The sequence below is a fragment of the Medicago truncatula genome, chromosome 4 (assembly GCF_003473485.1).
Source record: "Medicago truncatula cultivar Jemalong A17 chromosome 4, MtrunA17r5.0-ANR, whole genome shotgun sequence".
Classification (NCBI taxonomy): domain Eukaryota; kingdom Viridiplantae; phylum Streptophyta; class Magnoliopsida; order Fabales; family Fabaceae; genus Medicago; species Medicago truncatula.
In genome coordinates this window covers 47392257-47415295 of record NC_053045.1, presented here as the reverse complement: position 1 = coordinate 47415295, position 23039 = coordinate 47392257, and the positions used below count along the sequence as shown (strand labels likewise).

At 33.3% G+C, this 23039-nt stretch overlaps 3 protein-coding genes across 3 annotated transcripts; 2 read left to right on the top strand and 1 right to left on the bottom strand.

Annotated features, from left to right (window-relative positions):
• The first annotated feature begins 1344 nt into the window (after window positions 1-1344).
• Window positions 1345-7388, top strand: LOC25493500 (protein MRG1). Its single transcript, XM_013602008.3, has 11 exons — window positions 1345-1617; window positions 2536-2589; window positions 2984-2997; window positions 3403-3548; window positions 4406-4441; window positions 4641-4681; window positions 4911-5012; window positions 5716-5795; window positions 5893-6062; window positions 6569-6653; window positions 7025-7388. Exons 1-11 carry the CDS (start codon window positions 1477-1479, stop codon window positions 7113-7115), a joined length of 960 nt encoding a protein of 319 aa, XP_013457462.1. The 5' UTR covers window positions 1345-1476; the 3' UTR covers window positions 7116-7388.
• Window positions 7389-9051: 1663 nt separating this feature from the next.
• Window positions 9052-18455, top strand: LOC25493499 (probable cadmium/zinc-transporting ATPase HMA1, chloroplastic). Its single transcript, XM_013602007.3, has 13 exons — window positions 9052-9672; window positions 9869-10019; window positions 10667-10851; window positions 11145-11291; window positions 12247-12442; window positions 13104-13216; window positions 14226-14467; window positions 14809-14914; window positions 15278-15442; window positions 15932-16148; window positions 17261-17448; window positions 17529-17615; window positions 18030-18455. Exons 1-13 carry the CDS (start codon window positions 9160-9162, stop codon window positions 18207-18209), a joined length of 2490 nt encoding a protein of 829 aa, XP_013457461.2. The 5' UTR covers window positions 9052-9159; the 3' UTR covers window positions 18210-18455.
• A 2335-nt stretch (window positions 18456-20790) lies between these two features.
• On the bottom strand, window positions 20791-21994 carry LOC25493498 (transcription factor MYB44). Its single transcript, XM_013602006.3, has one exon. The coding sequence runs from the start codon at window positions 21907-21909 to the stop codon at window positions 21094-21096; it is 816 nt and encodes a 271-aa protein (XP_013457460.1). The 5' UTR covers window positions 21910-21994; the 3' UTR covers window positions 20791-21093.
• Window positions 21995-23039: the final 1045 nt, after the last annotated feature.

The following is a 23039-nucleotide window of genomic DNA, read 5'->3' as shown; positions in this document are numbered from 1 at the left end:
TAGAATTTAAAGATACCCTAAATATATATTGGCTTATATTAGAATAGTATATCAAACACTTTATTTTAGCATACTATGTGTATTTATTTTCTACTTTAATAATATTTTTTTGGCTAAATTACCTTTTTGGTCCTCTAACTATTTAATTGGTATCGGATTGATCCTCTAACTAAAAATTGATTTATTTCGGTCCTCTAAGTTTCTCACCGTTACTACATTTAGTCATTTTTGTTAGTTTTATTCAAATAAACGTTAGAGTTTGTGTTATCTGGGTCCTCTAACTTTATTTATTAGCATCATTTTGGTCTTATGCCTTGTTAAGGTATTATGATTAAATAGTGACAAATATTATTGGTAACTCTTATGGTTCATATGTATGTGTGAAACAAGATGTCAGATACCCACATAACACAAACTCTAACGCTTATTTAAATAAAACTAACAAAAAGGACTAAATGTAGTAACGGTGAGAAACTTAAAGGACCGAAATAAATCAATTTTTAGTTAGAGGACCAATTCGATACCAATTAAATAGTTAGAGGACCAAACAGATAATTAAGTCTATTTTTTTTAAGTCATATGATCCTTTTTTATAATACAAAATATTGTTGTTCACACCTTCAAAAAATATATTATTGTTCATGAAAAAATTCAAATTTAAAAAATATTTACATGTGATGATTGATATACGTGCGTGTATTCAAAGTCCATGCTCGAACCTAACACAAATTATGCACAATAAACATAATATTATTTTATAAATATATTCTATCGATATCTTCCTTTTGATTCAAGTTAAGCTCTTCTTTTCTATCTTAAAAAATGTAAAATTTCCCATTTGAATTAAGCAGCATTTAATACATGCGTGTATTCAAAGTCGATATTGTAGTTTATATAAAAACACATTACTTTTATATCCATTTCTTATATATACATTTCTCTTCTATATGTAAAAATATGCAAAGATTTCCTTTTAAATCACGTAGCAGTTAATAAGTGCGTGTATCCAAAGTCAAGACTTAATTTTTTTATATAAATCGTACTTAGCAACCTAATATTGCTCATTACTTTTATAAATAAATAAATAAATCACTATTACTCTCTCTTGAGTTATTTGATTATTTCGTGTTATTCGAACAACCATTTATGTGATAACTCTGAGATAATCAAAATTTTACAAAGAAAATGAGGTATTGACACAATCCAAAACAAAATATTTTTTGAGGGAATATTAATTTTCCAATTTCCAAATAATAATAATCTGAGGTGTGTAAAAAAAATTTGAAAAAAGAAAACCCTAATATTAAAGTGATATATAAATGTGTGCAAAAAAACCAAACAAACGGCATTGTCATAATAAATATTGAATCTTGAGTCTCTATTCATTTCATTTCGGTCCGAAAAATAATCACTGGTTTCTCGAACAGCGGGTCGTTTTCCGTTCCCGCCTAGTTACATTTTTCACTCACTCTCGCCATGGGAAATTCTTCCAAAGATGCTGACTCGGCCAACTCCGGCGACGGTCCTTCCGGCGACGTTCCTTCCTCCGATTCCAGAGTCTACTCCGCCGGCGAAAAAGTCCTCGCTTATCACGGTCCTCGCATCTACGAAGCAAAGGTACTTAACATTTCTCCGCTTCTAATTATTATTATTTTTTCTCTAATTATAATTTTTAATGCTGTTTAAGGGTTAATTTTTTGTTTCATTGTTTATACTTGTTTTGAATTTGTGAATTCCGTGTTTGTTAAGGAATTTGAATTTTGCAGTTACTAACTGTTAGTAACCGTTTTGTAATGTGATTTTTTTTTGTGTTAGGGATTTGGTTTAGTGTTTGTGTTTTGCATATGTAGATTTTTTTTTTAAGTTTGTTGAAATTTTCAATTTTCAATTCTACTTGCTTTGACTGAATTGTGACTTAATTTTTCTCTTGAAGTGAAAATTTGAAAGGCCTTGTTTGGTTTATCAAATTTTCCTAATTTTTCTTGTTTAAAATTTAATCTACAAATATAAATTTTTGTGATTTTATTGTTTGTCGTTTTTTTTTTTTTTTTTTTTTTATAATGTGTGATTGAACACTATGGCGTTGTTTAATTCATGTAACCGACCCCACTTAATGGGATAAGGCTTGGTTGTGGTTGTTGTGATTGATTGAATTTTTTGTGTGATTGATTGAATTTTTTGTGTGATTGTATGGAATCTGGATTCTGTCACGCAGTCAGGCAATCCGTGACCGTCAGATCCGGTCCTAAAAGAAAATATGTTTTAATTTTTTTTTTTTAAATTAGAATTATTGACTTTGAATTCTATCGGATGGCCACCGATCTCTGACTGCGTGACTGTACGGGAACCCAATCCTATCGTAAGATGTTAATTTAGAGTGGTTTTAAGGTTCTTTTGATTAATGTCTTGTTTTATGTATGTAAACCTAATGCAAATTTTTGTATTAATTGAACAGTACACTATAGAGACAAATGTGTGTATTTTTTATACACCTAGATTGTGATCTAATTTACTGCATATTTTTTTAATCATCAGGTGCAAAAGGCTGAGATCAGAAAGAATGAATGGAGATACTTTGTTCACTACCTTGTAAGTTTAATCATGATGTTTCCTTCGGCATAGATCTTGCAAAAGGCTGATGTTTCATGTGCTTGAATTCTTGTTTGGTTTTCTGTTGGGAACATTTAAATCCAATTTTTTCCTTCAAATTCAATTTGAAATGGAAGCAAGGGGTGTATTTTTTTTCTTTCTTTTTTCACAAACCTAGTTTGCAAAATGAAGTTTTTTCAAACTTTAGTTGTCAACTTTAATCTTATATGAAGTCATTTATACCAGTCACTTAATTCAATTTAAGTTTTCAAAGTAATATTTATCTTGCAAGATTCGATAAAGTGATTTACTTGATAAGTTATAATCTGATACTTAAAGTGATTACAGGATATAGTATTGACTTTCGGTTGCTGTATTCTTTTCTTTTTTGCAGGGCTGGAATAAGAAGTAAGTTTCTTGTCATTTCCATTGTTTTATTTGAAGTAATAAAGGTACAAATGGCATAGTCATAATGGTCATAATGGTCATGCTGCAAATCTGAAAATACTTTAGTCGTTCTTGTTTACGCAACTCAAAGTTGGTATAAGCATTGCCATTAAGTAAGATGCAGAGTTAATATTTGACAAATTTCTAAAGTCAACTTCTCATGTTAAATGTCAATGAATGTGGTATGTAAGGTTGTTGTTGGAACTTGCCTGACAATTTGTTTACATGGCCTTTGTAACGATTGATCGTTAGCTTTTTAGAAAGAATTGCTTTCACTGTGGCTTTTTTTGCCATAATTTTTTTGCATCAACTACATCTAAAAGGTTAAATAGAATTATTATCATTGGTTTGATGTATTTCCAACAGTTGGGATGAATGGGTAGGTGAGAGCCGTTTGATGAAACATAATGACGAGAATGTCGTGAAGCAGCGGGCCCTAGACAAAAAGCAAGGTGTAGACAAGAATGTTAAATCTGGACGTTCAGCTCAAGTAAAGGCCAAGAGTTCTGCAGGTGAGAAATGCTCTCTTTCAAATGGAAATATTGTATTATGACAGTTTGTTGAAGCTTTTGCATAATGAACTTCTATTCTGGCAAGGGGGTTCAGAAGACTTCTAGTATGTGATTGAAAATGTAAAAAGATTTTCTGTTAATTCCTATCTCTAGAATATTTGGGCTGTGGATTCAATTACTGGACCTCTCTTTACTGAGTGTCTTTGCTTATATTCGATATGTCTATAAGTTTTAGATGTGGACACTTTAAGACATTTGTTTTCCATTTTGGCTTTTTTGGGGAGTTTGGACTGGCAGGGGGGTAGGGATCTAAGAAATATCTTTAGAATTTTTTACGTGGAATTGTGACCATTGCCAGTAATCCTACATTATTTTTGCAAGTCATGAGAATGAGGTTTTCATCTCAAAAGGGTAACTGATCTCTGAACATGGTTGGTTTTTATCAGGAAAAGGATATCTTACTGTTAAAACAGGAAAAAAGAGTATGAGATAAACAGATCTTATCAGGTGCTTGGATGCAAAGTTCTATTATATAAGTATAGACAATGTAGCGTGTTTTGATAACGTTCTTTCAATTTTAGCTGCTTCTGAGGAAAAAAATGTGATAATTACTTTTGCCTAAAATTAATCCTGGTCCAAAAGTGCTTTTGAAATTGTTATAAAATATGTAACCTTCTACAGTAGTTATAATGCTTACCTTCTTTTAAATACTTGGCAATACGTAGGTGCAATGCAATTGCACAGACACCAAATCCTTATTCTGCTATGTTTCCTAAACTGCTGGACATAAAGATTATACTTTAGAAATGCTTCATTTTGCTTGCTTGATAATTCAACATTTTCTTTGGATTCTGTAGATGCCAAAGTGGAGAAAGAAGACATCAAGAATATTGGTATTCACTAAATTTCATCTTTCCGGTTTCCTTTTTTGTACACACACTCCATTTAAGCACAGTAATTATCAATTAATAAGTTCGACCTCACAAATTCTCCTGTTTGATTGCAATGTTTTCATTTATTTGTTGACGTGAAAACATATGTGTTTATATCAGCTTGCCTTCACTAATAAGTTTAATATGTCAAACTCTGCAGCGTCAAAAGGAAAAAAACGAAAGATTGATTCAGGAGTTGAGGTTTGATTTGGTTTACTTGTATTGTATGAATCTTATATTAATTTTGCTTGATAATATCATAATATACATCAGACGTGAAGGCGGATAGTATGAAGAAATTAGGAATTCGAACTTTGTTTTCCTTAAAAATGCAAATACCTTCTTTTCTGTATTTGATGTAGTTGCTCTATTTTTCGCACATTCCTTTTAATTGCAAACATTCTACTAAATGTGATTTTCTAATTATTAGAAGGGCAGCGGGAATGATGAAAAGCTTTTCAAGATTCAAATTCCTGCACCGTTAAAGAAACAACTTGTTGATGACTGGGACTTTGTTAATCAGCAAGATAAGGTAAATGGAAACGATTAAATTCACTCTTTCCAGTTATTATTTCTTGCATATGTTTAAATTACACTTTTTAAAGGTTACTGTACCTGATAGAGATGACCGTGAGTTAAATTGTATATTTTCTACTTGAAATTAAAGATGCTATTGTGCCAATACAATTTTACCCTACCACCAAGCAATTTGAAATCATCTGACTGAATTATATTAAGCCACCTCACTAATATGATATCATAATTTATTATAGCTGAATTATTTGACAGTGATCTTACATACACCAGCCCTGGTTTTTCTCTTTTGGATATCTAGTCTAGTGAATGTCTTCTCAAAATTGCTTTCATCTGTTTAAGCTTCCTTGGACCAAAATGCACAAATGCCCAGTTCTTGTAGCTTGTACTGTCGTTTATATTTGAATTTAAATGAAAATAGTATGTTTTATTAGTTGTCTGTGCAAATTGAAGATAATTATTGCGCTCATTTTCCTTGGTTCTATTACAGTATGTCATTGCTGCCTCTCAATTATCTGACTATTCTATCCTTTTGGGTCACAGATATTTTCGATGGCATTATTTTGGTTCTGATGCAATGCATGATTGTTTAACTTTTTATCATTTGATTACCACTTTAAAAAATGATAACCTATCTTAGGGCATTATCAGCTCATCACATGTTAATATTTTTCTTAACATTTCTGGAATTCTCCTTGCAGCTTGTAAAACTTCCTCGTTCACCAACTGTTGATGAAATTCTGACAAAGTACCTTGAATACAAGTCAAAGAAAGACAGTGTGTAAGAAATTATGGCTATCTATTTTTCTTATTTGTTCATCCCATACGTCTAGTTGTGATAGTGATGATGGCATGTACACTGTGTTTCTATGATACAGAGAGGCTGATTCAACAGGGGAAATTTTAAAAGGAATAAGGCTTTATTTTGATAAAGCATTGCCTATGATGCTCGTGTATAAAAAAGAACGCAAGCAATGTAATGAAGCAGTTGTGGACAATGTATCTCCTTCAACCATATATGGGGCTGAACATTTATTACGCCTCTTTGGTATGTTCATTACTTTTTGCTGCTTCTAAGCATCTGCTTGAAAGAGGATACTATGTGTGTGCACATATACTTTTATTTTGTCTTGGGACATATTTTTGTCACCCTTGTTTCTTTTGCGGATTATTTTGAGTCAATATTAAAATAATGCTTTATTGGCTTTATTTGATGGAAAATACAATTTTGAATTTGGACGTCTCAATTTTGAATTTTTCAAAGGATCATGGTCAGGAGTTTAGGTTATAGTTTTTGTAGTGATTGCTGTGCTATGTTACCAGAATTTTAATCTGCTCTTATCTTTAATGATTTTTAGCTAGTTGCAAGAATTTTTAATGATTTTTTGATGTGTTATTTGTATTTCCAGTCATTGCAACAATATAATAATTTTAGAGACATTGATATATCACCATTAAGGATGTAGCATTTGAACATTACACATGATGCACATACCTAGCAAAAGTTTCATAAGTGTGTATGCAAAACAGTCAGATTTTTTCTTGTGCTTGCAGTTAAGCTACCTGAGCTTTTGTCATATGTGAACATTGAAGAGGAAACGTTAAGTCGCTTGCAGCAGAAACTACTTGACTTTCTCAGGTAAAAGCTTAAACTCGTCTCATTATGCACTATGCTCCTAGCTGAAATAACGACAAAAGCTGTCAATTTAGTATTGATGTATTTGCTTTCATAATCTTGTGTACAAGCTGATGATTGCACTGACTAAATTGCAAGGATTTGGTCTATAGTGCCAAATATTACATTACTTCTATTCGTTTACTAAAAATGTTTAGGTGATGATGCAACCTTTAAATTAAAATATGTCCATTATCCAATGTAATTCACTTGCTTTTCTACCCATTATGGTTGATACATTGATTTTTATCCAGTTCAATAGTATAAAGTTGATTTTAATTACATTTCTCTTTACAGTTTTGTTGCTATTCGTTTGATAAAAAAAATCATTGCAGGTTTTTGCAGAAAAATCAAAGCACTTTTTTTCTCTCAGCATATGAAGGAACAAAAGTCTCTGGAGGAAAAGGCAAGGGGAAGGATGAATGAGAGAGACTGTTGATTCCTAGTCATCCTCATCTGTTGTATTCTTAATGTCTGTCATATATCTTTCCCATGAATAATTCACCACAGGAACCCTGTTGTTGTAATAATAATATTGACTAGTTCATTCTTTAATTTTTCTAGTTTACATAATATTTGCAAATCTAAACATTTGATGTGTGGGATGAGCAATATTAACTGAATAGTGGGGGAACAAATTTTCCCACCACTACATTTTCGAAAGAACTACAAATGACTTGAAAGCGTACTTTTGGACAACATAATTGATGTCAAGTGTACATTTGAATTGTACAAAAGTTGTGTTTATTTGGAATGTGTGTACATCCGAAGTTATTTTGAGAGGTGATAAAAGTTTCTCACATCTGGAAGCTTGTATCTGCATGTGCAAAAATTGGTGGCTTTTTAGATGCATACTTCTGTGTTGATGTTGGGAGGTGGAGAAACTTTTCTCCTAGCCTTTTATTTTTAACCAGGTTGCCCTGGCCAAAGCACACGGTGAAAAACTTCTTTCGGTTTGTACAAGGAAAAAATAATAGAGCAATGCTAGATGCAGTCGCTCTATCAATCACTTTTAGGCACTTCCTCATGGATTGGTCCACGTCATTAATCTTAATAAAATTTAAGACCGGCAACCTGCTGCTCTATTCAATTATTATATTTTAATAGTAAAATGAAAAGTCTGGTAACTATTGCATTCATCTCCCACATAAAGCGTTATCTTCAAGATCTGATGTCCCTAAATCACTTTTTACAAATTTAGCGGCACCACCTTCTTCATCAAATTCGTCTCTCGACAAAATTGTACGGTGTTGACTTAGAAGAACACGTATATTAGGAGGAAGAAGTAAGATTCATGCAATAGTTTGGTGGGATTTGGGGTTATTGAAGATGAAGAAATATACAGAGAAAGTAAAAAACCATTTTTTGGAAATCAAAAACCCATTTTTTTCATAGAGAAAGAACTCAGTTTTAAGAGAAGCATTTCTTTGGCTTGGTGAAGTCTGGTATTGTGCTAGTTCTTTCTTACGGGAAGATTTTTGTATTGATTATTAGGAGTGGGGTTTAATGAGTCAGGCACAACGAAGGGGATGAGCAATTTTTGTTTTGAAGTTTGAACAAAAAAAAATTGTGTATCTCAAACCAGAGGAGCCGGTTATCCCGTATTTAGTTTTTGGAAAATGACAGGTGGCCCAATAGCTGAATCCTTAGCATTCCTCAAAATAATATTTACACTGTTAATGTATAAAAATCGAGTTGTGTTATTTGAACATTCATATATGTGACAACTTTTGTGACAATCAAAATTTTAGAAAGGAAATGAGGTAGTGACACAAAAATCAAAGCAATAGAGAGAGAAAGTAAAATGAAAATGTGAGTATGAAAGAGAAAATTATCACAAAAGTTGTAAAAAATGGTTGTTCAAATATCATTTCTCATAAAAATTATAGTAACTACCTAAATGCTTGATCCTATTCTGAGAGGTAAAACTGTATTGGTGTACTTTATACGTGGTATTAATGAAATACAGTAGTCACATTATAATATGAATCGAATCTAAGTTTGGATAAATCAATCTTAATTGATAATATAAAAATGCTTACACCAACCGTATATATAGAATAATAATATTAAACTTTAAAAGCATTTAAAGGTCGCATAACTCATTGAAATTGAGATTCTTTTATGTCGACTGAATTTTATTTCGAAACATTTGGTCTTTTATCTTATCAATTTAATCCCATATTACATTTTTTGAATTTTACTGCAATGTAATTTTTTTTCCTAAGACAATGCAATCAGTCAGGCCAAACAGAAATTTGGTAAATTATTGGAAATGAGCACACTATGTGGTGCTGATGTCGTAACAACTAACTGAATGGCTCATTTTCACTCCCTGGAGTCTCTATAGTCCTCCACTGTAATGACCCGTAACAAGAAAAAACAAACAACTGCCCCACAATAATAGGTCATATATGTCCTAATAAACTCTGATTCTCTCATTTCAACATTCAACTTTTATAATAATGGCATGAAACTCGTCTTCGAATTTCAACTCCCGAAAATGGAAGCAATTTCATACTCAATCCCTTCTACCAAGTTCCATTCACTTCACACCAAAACCACAAGAATTCAATCCTCTAACCTCGCTTTTCCTATTCGCACATCCCCAATTTCTATCAAACCTCTCTATTCTTCCAAATTCCTCATTCTCCATCATCATAAACTTCGTTGTTCCGCAAATCACACCGATCATAACCATAACCATACTCATAATCATAATCATAATTGTAATCATAACCATCATCATCATTCACATGACATCGATGATGTGAATCTCACTGGACCTCAAAAAGCGATTATCAGTTTCGCCAAAGCTACCAAATGGATTGACCTAGCGAATTTCTTGAGAGAGCATTTGTATCTATGTTGCGCATCAACTGCTTTGTTTGTTGCTGCAGCTATTTGTCCTCATACTTTGCCCAAATCACTCATCAAACCTGTCCAAAACTCGTTCATTCTCGTCGCATTTCCGTTGGTTGGGGTAACAAACTAAACAATCTCTCACTCAATTTAGTTCTCTACTGTTATGGGATTATTTATCTCTATAGCACTTACACTTCTGATCGAAGACGTCTCTGGTGTCTGACACGTGTCTGTGTGATTACATTCAATTTTTACATTTTCTTAAATTACTACCGGTGTTTGTGTCGTGCCTCATAGTTATTTATGTGTGTCAGGTTTCGGCATCACTTGATGCTTTAATTGAAATTAGTGGTGGAAAAGTGAACATCCATGTATTAATGGCAATGGCAGCTTTTGCAACTATTTTTATGGGAAATGCTTTGGAAGGAGGGTTACTACTTGCAATGTTTAATCTTGCACATATAGGTAAGTTTGTATTATTCGAACAGACACATTATGGTCGTATTTGGATAAACAACTTGGTGCATGTTTGGTTTTGCTGATAAAAATTGATTTTGAATGAATTAATTTTACTTAAAAGTGAGTTGAATGTGAAGTTGTTTATGTTTGTATACATATACGTGAAAATGAGTTGAACAGTCAATTTTCCATGCAAAAACCATGTTTAGATTCAAAAGCTACAAATCCTAGCTTTAGCTTTTAAGATAGAATCAATTCCGGAGGAAACATCAATGCCACTCGACAAACATGTCAAAATCAATTTTACACCTCCAAAATCAATTTTGACTACTCCAAACGTGGAACCAAACATAGGCTTAATTAAGTGCTCATGTGTAAGCTATTTCTATAACATAAGATAAAATAAAGTCAAATTGTTAAGCTATAAGTTGTATTCATATACTATTCCGGACTGGAGAGTTAATGAAAATAAGTTGAAAACAACTTATGGACATGTAGGTAAACTCACACCTGTAGATAATCTCTCCCAAGCAGTCTCACATGTACTTATACCTGTAGACAAACTCAAATAAAGTAATCCAAACATGCCCTAGTTTAACAAGTTAAGTGCTATGCAATGAGTTTGATTTGTTTGATTTGAATGGTTTACGCAGCTGAAGAGTATTTCACAAGCCGTTCAATGGTTGATGTTAAAGAGTTGAAGGAGAACAATCCAGAATTTGCACTTGTTCTTGATACAAAAGATAATAAACTTCCTAATACATTTGATTTGGCATACCAGAGGGTTCCTGTGCATGATATAACTGTGGGATCATATGTCCTTGTTGGTGCCGGAGAGGTAACAAGTTTTGGAATTTCAATTGCTTGGGTATAATTAGTTTGCTTAAAATTCTAGGAAGTGAAAATATGATTGCTTCCTTGTGTTGGGTTTTGAGGTTTTCAAATGGCTAGGCAATTCTTTTTACTACAATCTTAGTTGGAAATCATTTCAACTTTTGATGGCTTGGATATGCCAAACCCGTGGCATTTGTGGTTTGCAACTTTGCTGCATAGTAAAATCAATAAATAAATAAAATTTCAAGTTTTCTATAGCAGAATATTGAAGTATAATCGGAATGGTATTGTGATTAGTCTGTGCCTGTAGATTGTGAAGTTTTCCACGGCGGTGCCACAATTACCATTGAGCACTTGACAGGGGAAGTCAAACCTCTGGAGGCCAAAGTTGGAGATAGAGTTCCTGGCGGTGCAAGGAATATAGATGGGAGAATAATTCTGAAGGTATGTTTGGCCATTTCAGCTCTTGCTGTACTATATTAAATTTCAAATTTTTAGCCTTTATTATAGTAGAAAAGCTTAACAATGTTGGTGGTATGAGGAAGTGGAACAGAAAAAGAGTGGCAATTATTGTATTTGGGGTCTGTGTACTATGGTGACTAGTTGTGATGGATGAAACAGTTAGGAGAAGAAGGTCAAACTAGTGATGTTAATGTGTGGGAAACAAATCAAGCAATATTAATAATGAGGTGTCAGTGGCGGCAGTATTGAAATTAACCTTGTTACTCTTCTTAAGCTTGGTTTTCAATATATATTATTTTAGGAGGATTACTGGAATGTTGTTGTGTAAATCATTAGTTCCGAGGTTGCTGGTGGTGATAGAGATTGTAAAATATGTGAAGTCTGGGTAAACTCTCTGTGTATCTATAATGAGATCACACAGCTTGTATTTATAATGGCTTTACAATAAATACATTGAATGCTTATTTAGTAAGCACTAGCCTAGGAAGTTGAATACTCTAGGAGTTATAAAATCAATCTAGGAAGTTGTACAATTAAAGGGATATCTAAAGATTCTTAACTTTAACAGAGATGAATGGAGTTAAGGTTGGTGTTGGTGTTGTTGGTGAGAATTGCTGTATGTTTTTGCTGGAACCAGATATCTCCATTATAAATATCTCCATTATAATTAACCAAGTTTCACATGACATTGACCATACTTATGTTTGGAAGTTTCATTTTCATTGACAAAGATTGAAAAATAAGGTGATGAGTCAATTCCAAGTATGTCTAAGAATAAGTTGTTAGAGATTGTAATGCTAGGTTGCCAATTTTAGACTGTCAGCAATGTGCTGTCTTGTTCGACACTCTCAACTTGTTTCTAATAGGTGAGTGTTTCTTGTTTACAGTGCAATTTTTTTGAGAACTTACAGCAAAGTACAAAATTATTTCATCACAGGTAACAAAGACATGGAAGGAATCAACTCTAAGCAAAATTGTGCAGTTGACTGAAGAAGCTCAGTTGAATAGACCTAAACTTCAAAGGTGGCTGGATGAATTTGGTGAACGTTACAGCAAAGTTGTTGTGGTGTTATCAATTGCTATTGCCGTTCTTGGTCCACTTTTATTTAAGTGGCCATTCTTTAGTACACCAGGTACTTCTTAAATTCTATTAATCTAGCAGTGTTGTATAATGTAATGTAACCTAATCATTTGTGGGATTATATATGTCATGTCAATTACTCCTTTCCTTTAATAATCATTTAATGGAAATGTGGAATTAAATTAGAAAGAACGGGTATCAAGCTCCTTACAAGCAGAGATTTCCCACTTCTAATACTGAAATCACAAAGGAAGTGCAGGAGAAAAAAAAAAATTACATGGGAAATTCTGCAGATGCACAAAATATCTCTTTGCTACCCAAAACCTCGCCATTTCTCTATTCTTTCCTACCAATACCATCTTGTGTGCCTGAACCACTCCGCTTATTATTTCCCCATTCATACTGCACCAGCTGTTCAGGCTGTTAACAACTTCTTTTGTCTTTTTCTCTGCTCATCTGCTGTGAGGATTGAGGACAGACCCTGCAATTCCTCCCTTATAGCTCCTTGCATGCATACACAGTCCTTTCTACTCCTGCAGCCTACTTGAGCATAGCTCTTGTTTCTTCATTCTTGTATAGACTTGGGCAAGGGCCCTTGACTTCCGCAGTTCATTAAATATTATACTAAAGTCATTATCACCAACTTTATATAGTGCTCACTGCAAAACCTTCATATAATTATATTTCAGCTTATTTAGTCTTTGTTGATTCAGCTTGCAGAGGTTCTATTTACAGAGCCTTAGGGCTCATGGTTGCAGCATCACCATGTGCATTGGCTGTGGCTCCATTGGCATATGCCACAGCAATCAGCTCCTGTGCAAAAAAGGTATAAGTTAGCTATTTACCAGTATCTAAATACACTAACATCTGAATATATTAAAATTTAAACGTCATATACTAATTGCCGCCTTGAATTTTTGTTAGCCCTTTAGCTAGATATCCTAGTGTTTTAGTTGTGAAGTATTTGCACCATCTGTACAGTTTATGTTCTTCATTTTGTATTCAACATTATATTTTCAACAATCATAATCCAGCATCTTCTGAAAATCGTGCTTATATTTATGGATTTTTCAGTATAGTTGAGGAAAGGAAATGAAGAGGAAAGAAAAAAGCGGGACTTGCACAAATAGTCTTCTCTTCAAATGTAGGATGAGAAAAGATAGAAAGGAAAAAAACTTTATTTTGGACATATTTTGCCCACACAATCTGCACCAATAATTGATTATTATTGTACAAAATAATCACTTATCCAGACAAGAAAATCGACTATTTATTGGTGGTCACTTACTTAACTTTGAAGAAAAGACAATAAATCATACATTTTTTCCTTTTGCATTCAACCATAAATGATAAGTGAAGTTTTCGCCTTTCTTTCCTCTTCCCTGCATGCAAACATGTATTTTCTTCTTCTTCTTTTTTTTTCTATCTCCATTTTCTTTTCCCTTTATTTCCATCATTTCTTTTTCTTTCTGCATTCAAACAAAGCATTATTAACAGTTTTAACCAAGTGTAAACTAGGAAACTGATCAAACTTGTTACTGAAGAAAGACAAAGTAATACTAAAGAGTATAGATGCTAATACTTCATATTTTATTACATTGTTGAATATGGTGAAACGAATTATACTGATTAAATAAATGTTCCGGAATAGATCTATCAATAAGCTGAATTAAATGGTATACTTTGATTATCTTGTCCATTTTTATTACACATTGTTCAAGCCCCACTTTCTGAAGTTTGTGTTTGTAGGTCTAAAGTTAAGTAGAAACTTATTAAAAAAATTGAACATGGGATGTTCCTTTATTTGTGGGTGTGACAGTTACCTCAATTTGCAGGGCATATTACTCAAAGGTGGACATGTTCTGGATGCACTAGCTTCGTGTCATACCATTGCATTTGATAAAACAGGGACATTGACTACTGGTGGACTTGTATTCAAGGCAATTGAGCCTGTTTACGGTCATCACATTAGAAACAAGGAATCAAACATATCTTCCTGCTGCGTTCCCACTTGTGAAAAGGAAGCTCTTGCTGTTGCTGCAGCTATGGAAAAGGGCACTACCCACCCCATTGGAAGGTATCATTTTGAACAGATTATATTTGTGTTACTTTTGAACCAACCTCGTACAAGTAACAACTGTGGCTGTCATTGGCTCTTTGCATCAATCATCTATTTATTGAGGAAGAGTAGAAGTGTGTTTTCTTTCTTTGTGTGTTTTTCAATTTGGTATTGGACTTTTGTGGTGAACACTATATATTATTGCAGTGTCTTGCTAGTATATATGTTACAAACCATTCAATTCAATCTTGAATGTTCAGTTATGCCATCTCAAATATATAAATATAGCACGAACTTCAACATGATTATCTCTTCTCAGTCTTTACACTTTTTTTTTCTTTCTGTAAAATGAATTGCAGGGCTGTGGTTGAACATAGTGAAGGAAAAAACCTCCCTTCTGTTTCTGTTGAAAATTTTGAGTACTTTCCTGGTAGAGGCCTTACTGCTACTGTTAACAGCATTGAGGTACTTGGCTATTGCGTGCATTGCTCAACCCGTTATTCAAATATTCACTTTGCTTGACAAAGCTAAGCATTATAGTTTACACTACTATACATCGTCCGTATTTTGAGCTCCTATTGCATACATTTCTCTTGGAGAATCCCATTTTTTTCATGGTACACTTCTAAAGATGTCTTATCATTATTTTGCATTGTATTCTTTGTATACCGAGTCTGAAGCTAATGGTAGTGCTAACTATATGTTATAATGGGACCTATGAAGTATTCAGTAATAAGATAGACTTTAATGTAAGCATATTTTACTCTCATATATTGTATATGTAAATGACAAGTAAAATGACTCAAATTGGTTTTTATTTTGTTATAGTCAGGAGCTGGAGGTGCTAACCTATTAAAAGCATCACTTGGGTCTATAGATTTCATCACTTCATTTTGTCAATCTGAAGATGAATCAAAAAAGGTCAAGGAAGCTATTAATGCATCTTCTTATGGAAGTGAATTTGTTCATGCTGCCCTTATAATTAATAAAAAGGTAGTGTACTGTCATATACTCTTAGTCTCTTACGGGTGCGTTCGATTCACAAAATAGTAAGTACTGGACAGAACAGTGTAAGATAGGACAGTACAACTGTACTAAAGAGAGATAGAGAGATGATATTTTTTATGTTGGAACATGAAACACGTACTTTGGTAATTTTGATGGTTTGTACTCTGGATAAAAAGTTGTCTCGCGGTTTAGTGAGGGACAAGAATTTATGTTTTTGTCTAGTCCCACAACCAATTTCTAAATTAAATAGGGTAAAGAAAAAGTTGTTCAGTCTAGTCCCCAGTTTTTTAGCATATCAAAAGCACCTATATTTGTTGGAGCAGGAATAATGCTCTTAGCACATTCAAAGTGCAAAGATATCTCCAGCTTTAGAAGTTGGCTTCATACCAAAGTTTTTCAACTTCTACAGCCTGTTTATTTTGAAATTATTTTGCTTCCTTTTTCTGCCCCTAACCTATTAACCACTTGATGCAGGTCACGTTGATTCACCTGGAGGATAGGCCTCGTCCAGGGGTTTTTGATGTTATTCAAGAATTGCAAGATGAAGCAAAGTTCCGTGTGATGATGTTAACTGGTGATCATGAATATAGTGCAAGGAGAGTTGCAAGTGCTGTGGGTATCAAAGAGTTTCATTGCAACCTGAAGCCTGAAGATAAGTTGCGTCATGTAAAGGATATCTCAAGAGATATGGGTGAGTTTCTTGATTTGAGATTTGTCTTCATCTTTTGTCTCTGATAACATAGCATGTCGTAGAAATAATGTAAATAGGGTAGTTATGACGACTATATACATTATTACATAATACTTGCATATAGTACTTTCTTTTTCTTATTTCTCAACAACTCAAAAGGGTGACTCCATAATTGCATACCCGGTACTTATGGGTAAGTACTGAGTACTTATTTACTAAAAGTTATTGTGGGTACTTTTTGGGTAAGTACCGGGTCGTACCCGCAGACTAATGAATAAATATATATTTGTCATTTATTACAAAATTATTATAAAATGAGGTTTTCCATTCCTTTTTTTATATTCTTAATACTTTTGTTATTATATTGTACATTATTTTCCCTTTTTTTGCTATGTAAACACCCTTTCCCTAACTCATTTGTAAATATCCTCTTACAATCCTAATTCTTCCAATTTTGCATAATTATTTCCTAATTCTATTTTATTTTTTTTTTTGTGATGCAGTATATTATGGTAGATATTTCCTCGTATGTTTTTATTTTAGATGTTATACTTATTTGTAATTTATATCAATTATACAAACAACTAAATAAGTCATACTTGTAGAAAATTTAATTTTTATATTATTTAAAAAAAATTGTTAACATACCCACTCTTATAGTTTTTTGAAAAATCTAGATACCGTGTTCAAGAAACTTAGCTCAAAAGCATGTTTTTCGTGTTTTCTTTTTTAAAAAAATAAAAATTGAGGAAGGGGATTTTTTTTAATTAAAAACGGTGACACTAATGGTTATTTTACAACTGTCCCGTGTAAGATTTGAACTCCATCCATTGAAGTTATTAAATCAAGCTCTTGCAACTGCGCTGCACCTTTTGGACTTTTTCGTGTTTTCTTTTGTAGCGACACACTATTGGTCCGTTTCAGTGTAGGTTTCATGCAGGGATGCACACACACACACATTCACACCCAAAATGAAACTTATATTGTTGTTCTACCTTAGTTGACTCTGTTGTCATAACCTTGTGATGAGACCATTTCAAATAATGTCCGAATTAAATGACGTCCTTTTTACATTTTTGTGCTCAATGCTATTGTTTTTACTTCTGTGACAGGGGGAGGCTTAATTATGGTTGGTGAAGGTATTAATGATGCTCCAGCACTTGCTGCTGCAACTGTTGGGATTGTGCTTGCTCATCGTGCTAGTGCAACTGCTATAGCTGTTGCAGATGTGCTGTTGCTTCGTGAAAATATTTCTGCAGTGCCATTCTGTATTGCCAAATCTCGGCAGACAACTTCACTGGTAAATTAATATCATCTGTTGGGATACGTAATCATTTCAACAATTGGATGTTGTTGTCTCATATGTCAATGAACATGCAGATTAAGCAAAATGTGGCTCTGGCATTGTCTAGCATATTCTTGGCTTCCCTTCCATCAGTTTTGGGATTTCTTCCATTGTGGATAACGGTATGACATTCAATCTGATTTAATGCTCGATCTTGTGACTATTTGTCAGGCTGTCGGGCGTGTTTTATTGTCCTTGTAAACAGAATGAATGTGATCATGCTGCAAAATATTTATTTTCTTTAGAAATTATGGCACCATGTAGTGAATTACTTGAACACGCTTTTTCCCCTCCTCTTTTCTGTGTTTACATTCTCCCTAAACGAAATTTAAGACACCCACAACACTACATGCCAATTTTTCCTAATATAGTAGAAGAATATACAAATTCTTTAAGTTGTGCCCCTAATAAAGTATTATTTTTATTTAGCTTCCTCAATAAATATCCTCAAGCTCTGGCTGGTTGCTTCTCTTGAACCTTATTCTATGGTTGTTTTTCAATTCTTGCTTGCTAATCAATATGTAACATGCATGCAGGTTCTCTTACATGAAGGCGGAACCTTGCTTGTTTGTCTCAACTCCATACGTGGTTTAAATGAACCATCCTGGTCCTGGAAGCATGATATATTACAGTTGATTGGCGAGGTTAAATCTAGACTCCCCTCTCTTCGGAAAAACATAACAGGCTCAAGCAGCATTACAACCGCAAATTTGTGATGTATGTAGCGGTGTTTCAACGTAGAGAAATAGTGTATTGCGGTTGCAAATTACTATATCGCTTGTTAATAAGAAAATGTCAATACCCCTTGTAAATGTATAGGCATCTTTTTCGTCCCAAAGTATTGGACATTCCCTATTATTTTAACCTAGCGACCCTTTAACCCCCGTTTTGCCTTTCAAATGGAATAATGAAAATGGTAAATGTCAAGGGAAGAATTTGTACGTGATTTCCCTGTTATAACAGCACGAAAAGTGGCAAATGCCTGGCGCTTTTTTTTTTACAATGGTATGAAAGTTAAATGATTTCATCTAAGCAATAAAACAGTAGTTTACTACTAGACCATGGCATCATCTTATTTAAAATTGTCAAGGCAATGAGATTTTAAAACCTTAAATGATTTATTTTACTTTTAAGAAAAGTAATAATCTATTTGCTATATTCTTGTGTTTTTTTTTTTGGTACATAAGAGGGCCAGAGCCAAAATACAAGGATATTATAAATAAACGGTCATTCGTAAAATTAAAAACTTTCTTATACTTCCTCCGTTTTTAAGTCACTTTAGATCTTACACATATTTTATTTAAGCAATGAAATTAAATTAAATATATTGATGAAAATAACACAGAAAAGAAAAGGAAAGAAGGAAAAAACAACAAAAGCATACAAATATGAGAGGACAAAATCAAAATCATGCTAAATATATTCTCATTATATTTATACTCTCTTTCCTCTTTACTTTATTTTTTGTGTCAATATTTCTTTGCAAATATTTGATTATCTTATAAATTGTCATAAGATGGTTGTTCAAATAATACACCTTTTAAATTGAATCGTGTGTATCAAGATGTAAGGTGGGGTTTAGCATGGGAATGGAGAGTTGTTTCCCACCATGGGAAAGTTTTTTTCAACCATTAAATTAAAGAGGAGTATTAATTTTATCATGGATTGCCTACACCATATTTTTTCCTTTATCTTTTACACTTTTTTTTGTTCAGATCTGGAATTTTTTTCTTTGATAATCCGGTAATCATACTCTTGCGCTCTATCAATTTCAACATTGATTTCATTATGTTTATATGTTTTTTCTATTGCTCTATTACGTATAAGGCAAAAAAACTCAAGATCTGGAATATTCTCATGGACATGAACATTCTTGTTCATATTCTCAAAGGGTAGTTGAATTTCTATTGCTGCATTTTTATTTCATCTCCTTCTTCTTCTTTTTGTGGTACTTGAAACCTTTGTTTCATTGTTGTTTGTGATGTTTTGAACTACATAGTTATGTGTTTCTAATGAAGTTTTGCACATGATTGTAGTAACATTGTTGCGTGTTAATAAACAAAATTATCCAAATGATGATGATGAAGCTAGTTTGAATTTTGATGGGATTCTATCACAGAAGAAGCAAGTTGATGATCCAAATGATGGTTAAGTATATAAGCATGGAAAGAAAAAAAATACAGATCTGAACAAAAAAAAATGTAAAAGACAAAGGAAAAAATATGGTGTAGGCAGTCCATGATAAAATTAATACTCCTCCTTAATCTAATGGTTGAAAAAAACTTTCCCATGGTAGGAAACAACTCTCCATTCCCATGCTAAATGCCACCAAGATGTAAATGTTGCAACCAATGTGTCTTCAGTTCCCATTGATGCTACTACAAATTGAACTCAATTGCTGCGGATGTTGAGTTTGCTGTGTTGCATCCAAATCGCAAATGTATAAACTTAACAAATACGAAATTTTCACAAAGTATAATATTACAAATTGTCCTCTCATATTTACAAATATCAGAGGTGATCTTAAATGAGTAATGATATTTCTGCCTCATACTTCTTACCTTTTCTTCTCCTCTTTGTTTTTATCTCAAAAGAAAAAGAAAAAAAAAAAAAAAAAAAAAAGATTGTCTCAAGGTTATATAAATTATCATTTACTCTATTGAAAATTAATTTCCATAAAACATTCAATAAATCAAATTACAATCGAAGATAAACAATTAGATCTCAAAAACTCTTCCAAAAATGGCACAACTAAAATGACCATCCTTGGGGACCAAAAGTTGATTTCAACTTTAATAATAATTCCCTCAAAAAAAAACTTTAATAATAATTAATTTTTCTAATTAAACTTCAATAATATTATTATGTCCCTCAAAAAAATAATTTTAAAAAAAACATTATCAACAGCTTTAATATCTTTTATTAAAATTATCAGGTATTGTGAAAAAGAAAACTGTATGATCACTGATCAGGTGGTGAAGTGAGGTTTGATGTCAAATAAAAGGTGGAGTGAGGTTTAAAAAAAAGAAGGAAACTAAAAAAACTACCAAAAACGGTTTCAACTATCCAAAGCTTCATCGCAGAAAATTTCTCGATTCTAAAATCAAAACATAACCATATAAAAACTGATCAACTAATTTTCAGACTCATAAAAGTATAACCGACAAAAAAACAACTCCCAATTTTTTCAAAAAACGTAACCAATTTCCTTTCATGGCTGCTACACCAAAAAACTACTACATTAATTAATTTTGGTTTTGAACCATAATAACGATTACTTACATTAAGCTTGTACCATTGTACTTGTACAGATTAAAATAGAAGATGAATTAAACTTAAATAAGAATTTTTTTTTAGGATATTCTCATTTTTTCCATGTAATCCCTCATGATTTTTTCCAACCAAACAAGAGAGAAATTACAGATTTGCCATTGCTAAGTAAATAAACTTCCATTTCCCCCAACAAACTCTGTTCCCTGTACATTGCCAAAATTATTTCCTTAACAAAAAAGAAAAAAGGAAAAAAAGATTTTCTCTTTTACTTCTTCTTCTTCATTTTCCGTTAATTAACAACTTAAAACAGCCTAATTAAAATTCTAATCACCCATCAACCCTGTTAATCCCAATTGGCTTAGCAGAAACATTTCTAAGCCTATCAACTCCTTGAAAACACATTCCATTTCTCTCTTCCATATAACTCCTCACTTCATTCTTTATCATCTCTTGCATAACCGCCATAAATTCACCACTCAAATTTAACGCTCCAATTCCAGCTTCTTCTGAAACCGTTACGGCAGTTACAGCGGTTATCGGAGCAGGACTAACCAGCACCGCCGCAGCAGCATCCACACCTGGTAGAGAAAGCGACAGCGAAGTTAAAGGACCGTCATCCTCCTCAACCGCCTCCGGTACCGTTACTGGCTCCGGCTCCGATGTAGTTTCCACAGGCAAACGAATCGGAACAGGACGAAAAACAGTTTGTTGAACACCAGAATCACTTAAATCAGAACCAGAAGGACTCCCCGGAGCACCGACGGAAGCAGAGCGTTTAAGCGGCTGAGGATTGAAATCGCGATCATCGGAACCGATGAAAGACGAGCACTTCCGTTTCAGCGTAGAGTTCCAGTGGTTTTTGATAGCGTTATCGGTTCGGCCCGATAACAAACGGGCAATAGTAGCCCATTTGTTACCGAACTGAGCATGGGCTCTGATAATGATGTTATCTTCTTCAGGAGAAAAAGCACGATGCTCAACTTGTGGAGAAAGCTGATTACACCATCTCAGCCTGCAAGATTTACCACTCCGACCAGGAATAGCACGGCTGATGAGTGACCAGTTACGAGGACCGTAACGATCAACGAGTTTTGTTAAGGATTCGTCTTCTTCGGGGCTCCATGGACCTTTGATCCGATCCATTTTGGTTGATGAAGGAGCGTTTGTGTTGTGTGAAATGAAATGAATGAATGTGTGTGGGGTTAGGGGTTACTAACTCTATTTAAGGGTGGGTGAATGAAGGGAAACGGTTTGGGAGGTTAGGTTTTTGGGGATTTTCGTATCGGTCATGGTGAGATGGATACCGCTTGTTCCTGGGAAGCGGTTGCTTTTAGCATTTTTGCGATACAGCTGTATTACTACACGCGTCGTTTCTTTACTACACAAGTCATCACTTCTCATCTAGTTTATTTTATTTTAAATTTAAATCAATTTTCAATTTCTTTAGGATTAAATAAGTAAAGATTTTTCTATCATATGTAATCTTTAGGATTAAATAAGTTTTGTAATTTATATTGTGCTAATCTATCTTGTTAAAAAAAATGTACTAATTTTATGTATTTTATATTTAAATATATTTTTTTAAATGATAATGGTTTGCAATAAAAAATTGTTATTTTTAGTTTTTTTTTTAAGGATATTTTTAGTTGTTTTAAAATGTACTTTGTTATACCATCTCCAACTGTAATCGATGTTGGTATTGGATTTGGAAATTAAAAGTTCTAGAAAAAAAATCAAATTTTTATATGGTTGGTTTGCCATTCTTCGACCCCTATTATTTCTCTACTCAATCATAGGAACATATCAGCATCTTCTACCTATACGAGGTGTGGCCATTGTGAAGGGACTTTTTTCTATTGTGTCCGAGATTGTGAATTTTCAAAAAAAATATATATGGCGTCATTTCGGCTTCAATCATTCATTTTTCTTTGATTGCATGGTCACCCGTGATTGGCTCAAAGTTGGCCTTTTTAAGTACTCATTCATTCACATTCACCGCCATCATTTGGTGGGCTTGGCGTCACCATAACATGATGTGTTTAAGCCAAGAAAACTGGTTTCATCACCGTCTTGTTTTTCATATCCAAAGCATGGTAGCAACCTTCAACAATTGTCTCACCATCAACCCCAGTAGTGCGAAAGAGGACAAATTTATCAAATGGAATCATAACAATCATTCTAATGTAATCCTAAATGTTGATGGAAGCTGTCTTGGCTCACCTACTAGGGATGGTTTTGGGGTCCTCTTACGCAATTATGTTGGGTTCTATTTG

Coding starts and splice junctions, on each gene's coding strand:
- LOC25493500 (XM_013602008.3), top strand. CDS start 1,477: ATGGGAAATTCTTCCAAAGATGCTGACTCGGCCAACTCCGGCGACGGT. Junction 1,618..2,535: donor CTCGCATCTACGAAGCAAAG/GTACTTAACATT, acceptor TTTAATCATCAG/GTGCAAAAGGCTGAGATCAG. Junction 5,013..5,715: donor TTGTTAATCAGCAAGATAAG/GTAAATGGAAAC, acceptor TTCTCCTTGCAG/CTTGTAAAACTTCCTCGTTC.
- LOC25493499 (XM_013602007.3), top strand. CDS start 9,160: ATGAAACTCGTCTTCGAATTTCAACTCCCGAAAATGGAAGCAATTTCA. Junction 10,020..10,666: donor GTTTAATCTTGCACATATAG/GTAAGTTTGTAT, acceptor TGGTTTACGCAG/CTGAAGAGTATTTCACAAGC. Junction 17,616..18,029: donor TTCTTCCATTGTGGATAACG/GTATGACATTCA, acceptor ACATGCATGCAG/GTTCTCTTACATGAAGGCGG.
- LOC25493498 (XM_013602006.3), bottom strand. CDS start 21,909: ATGGATCGGATCAAAGGTCCATGGAGCCCCGAAGAAGACGAATCCTTA.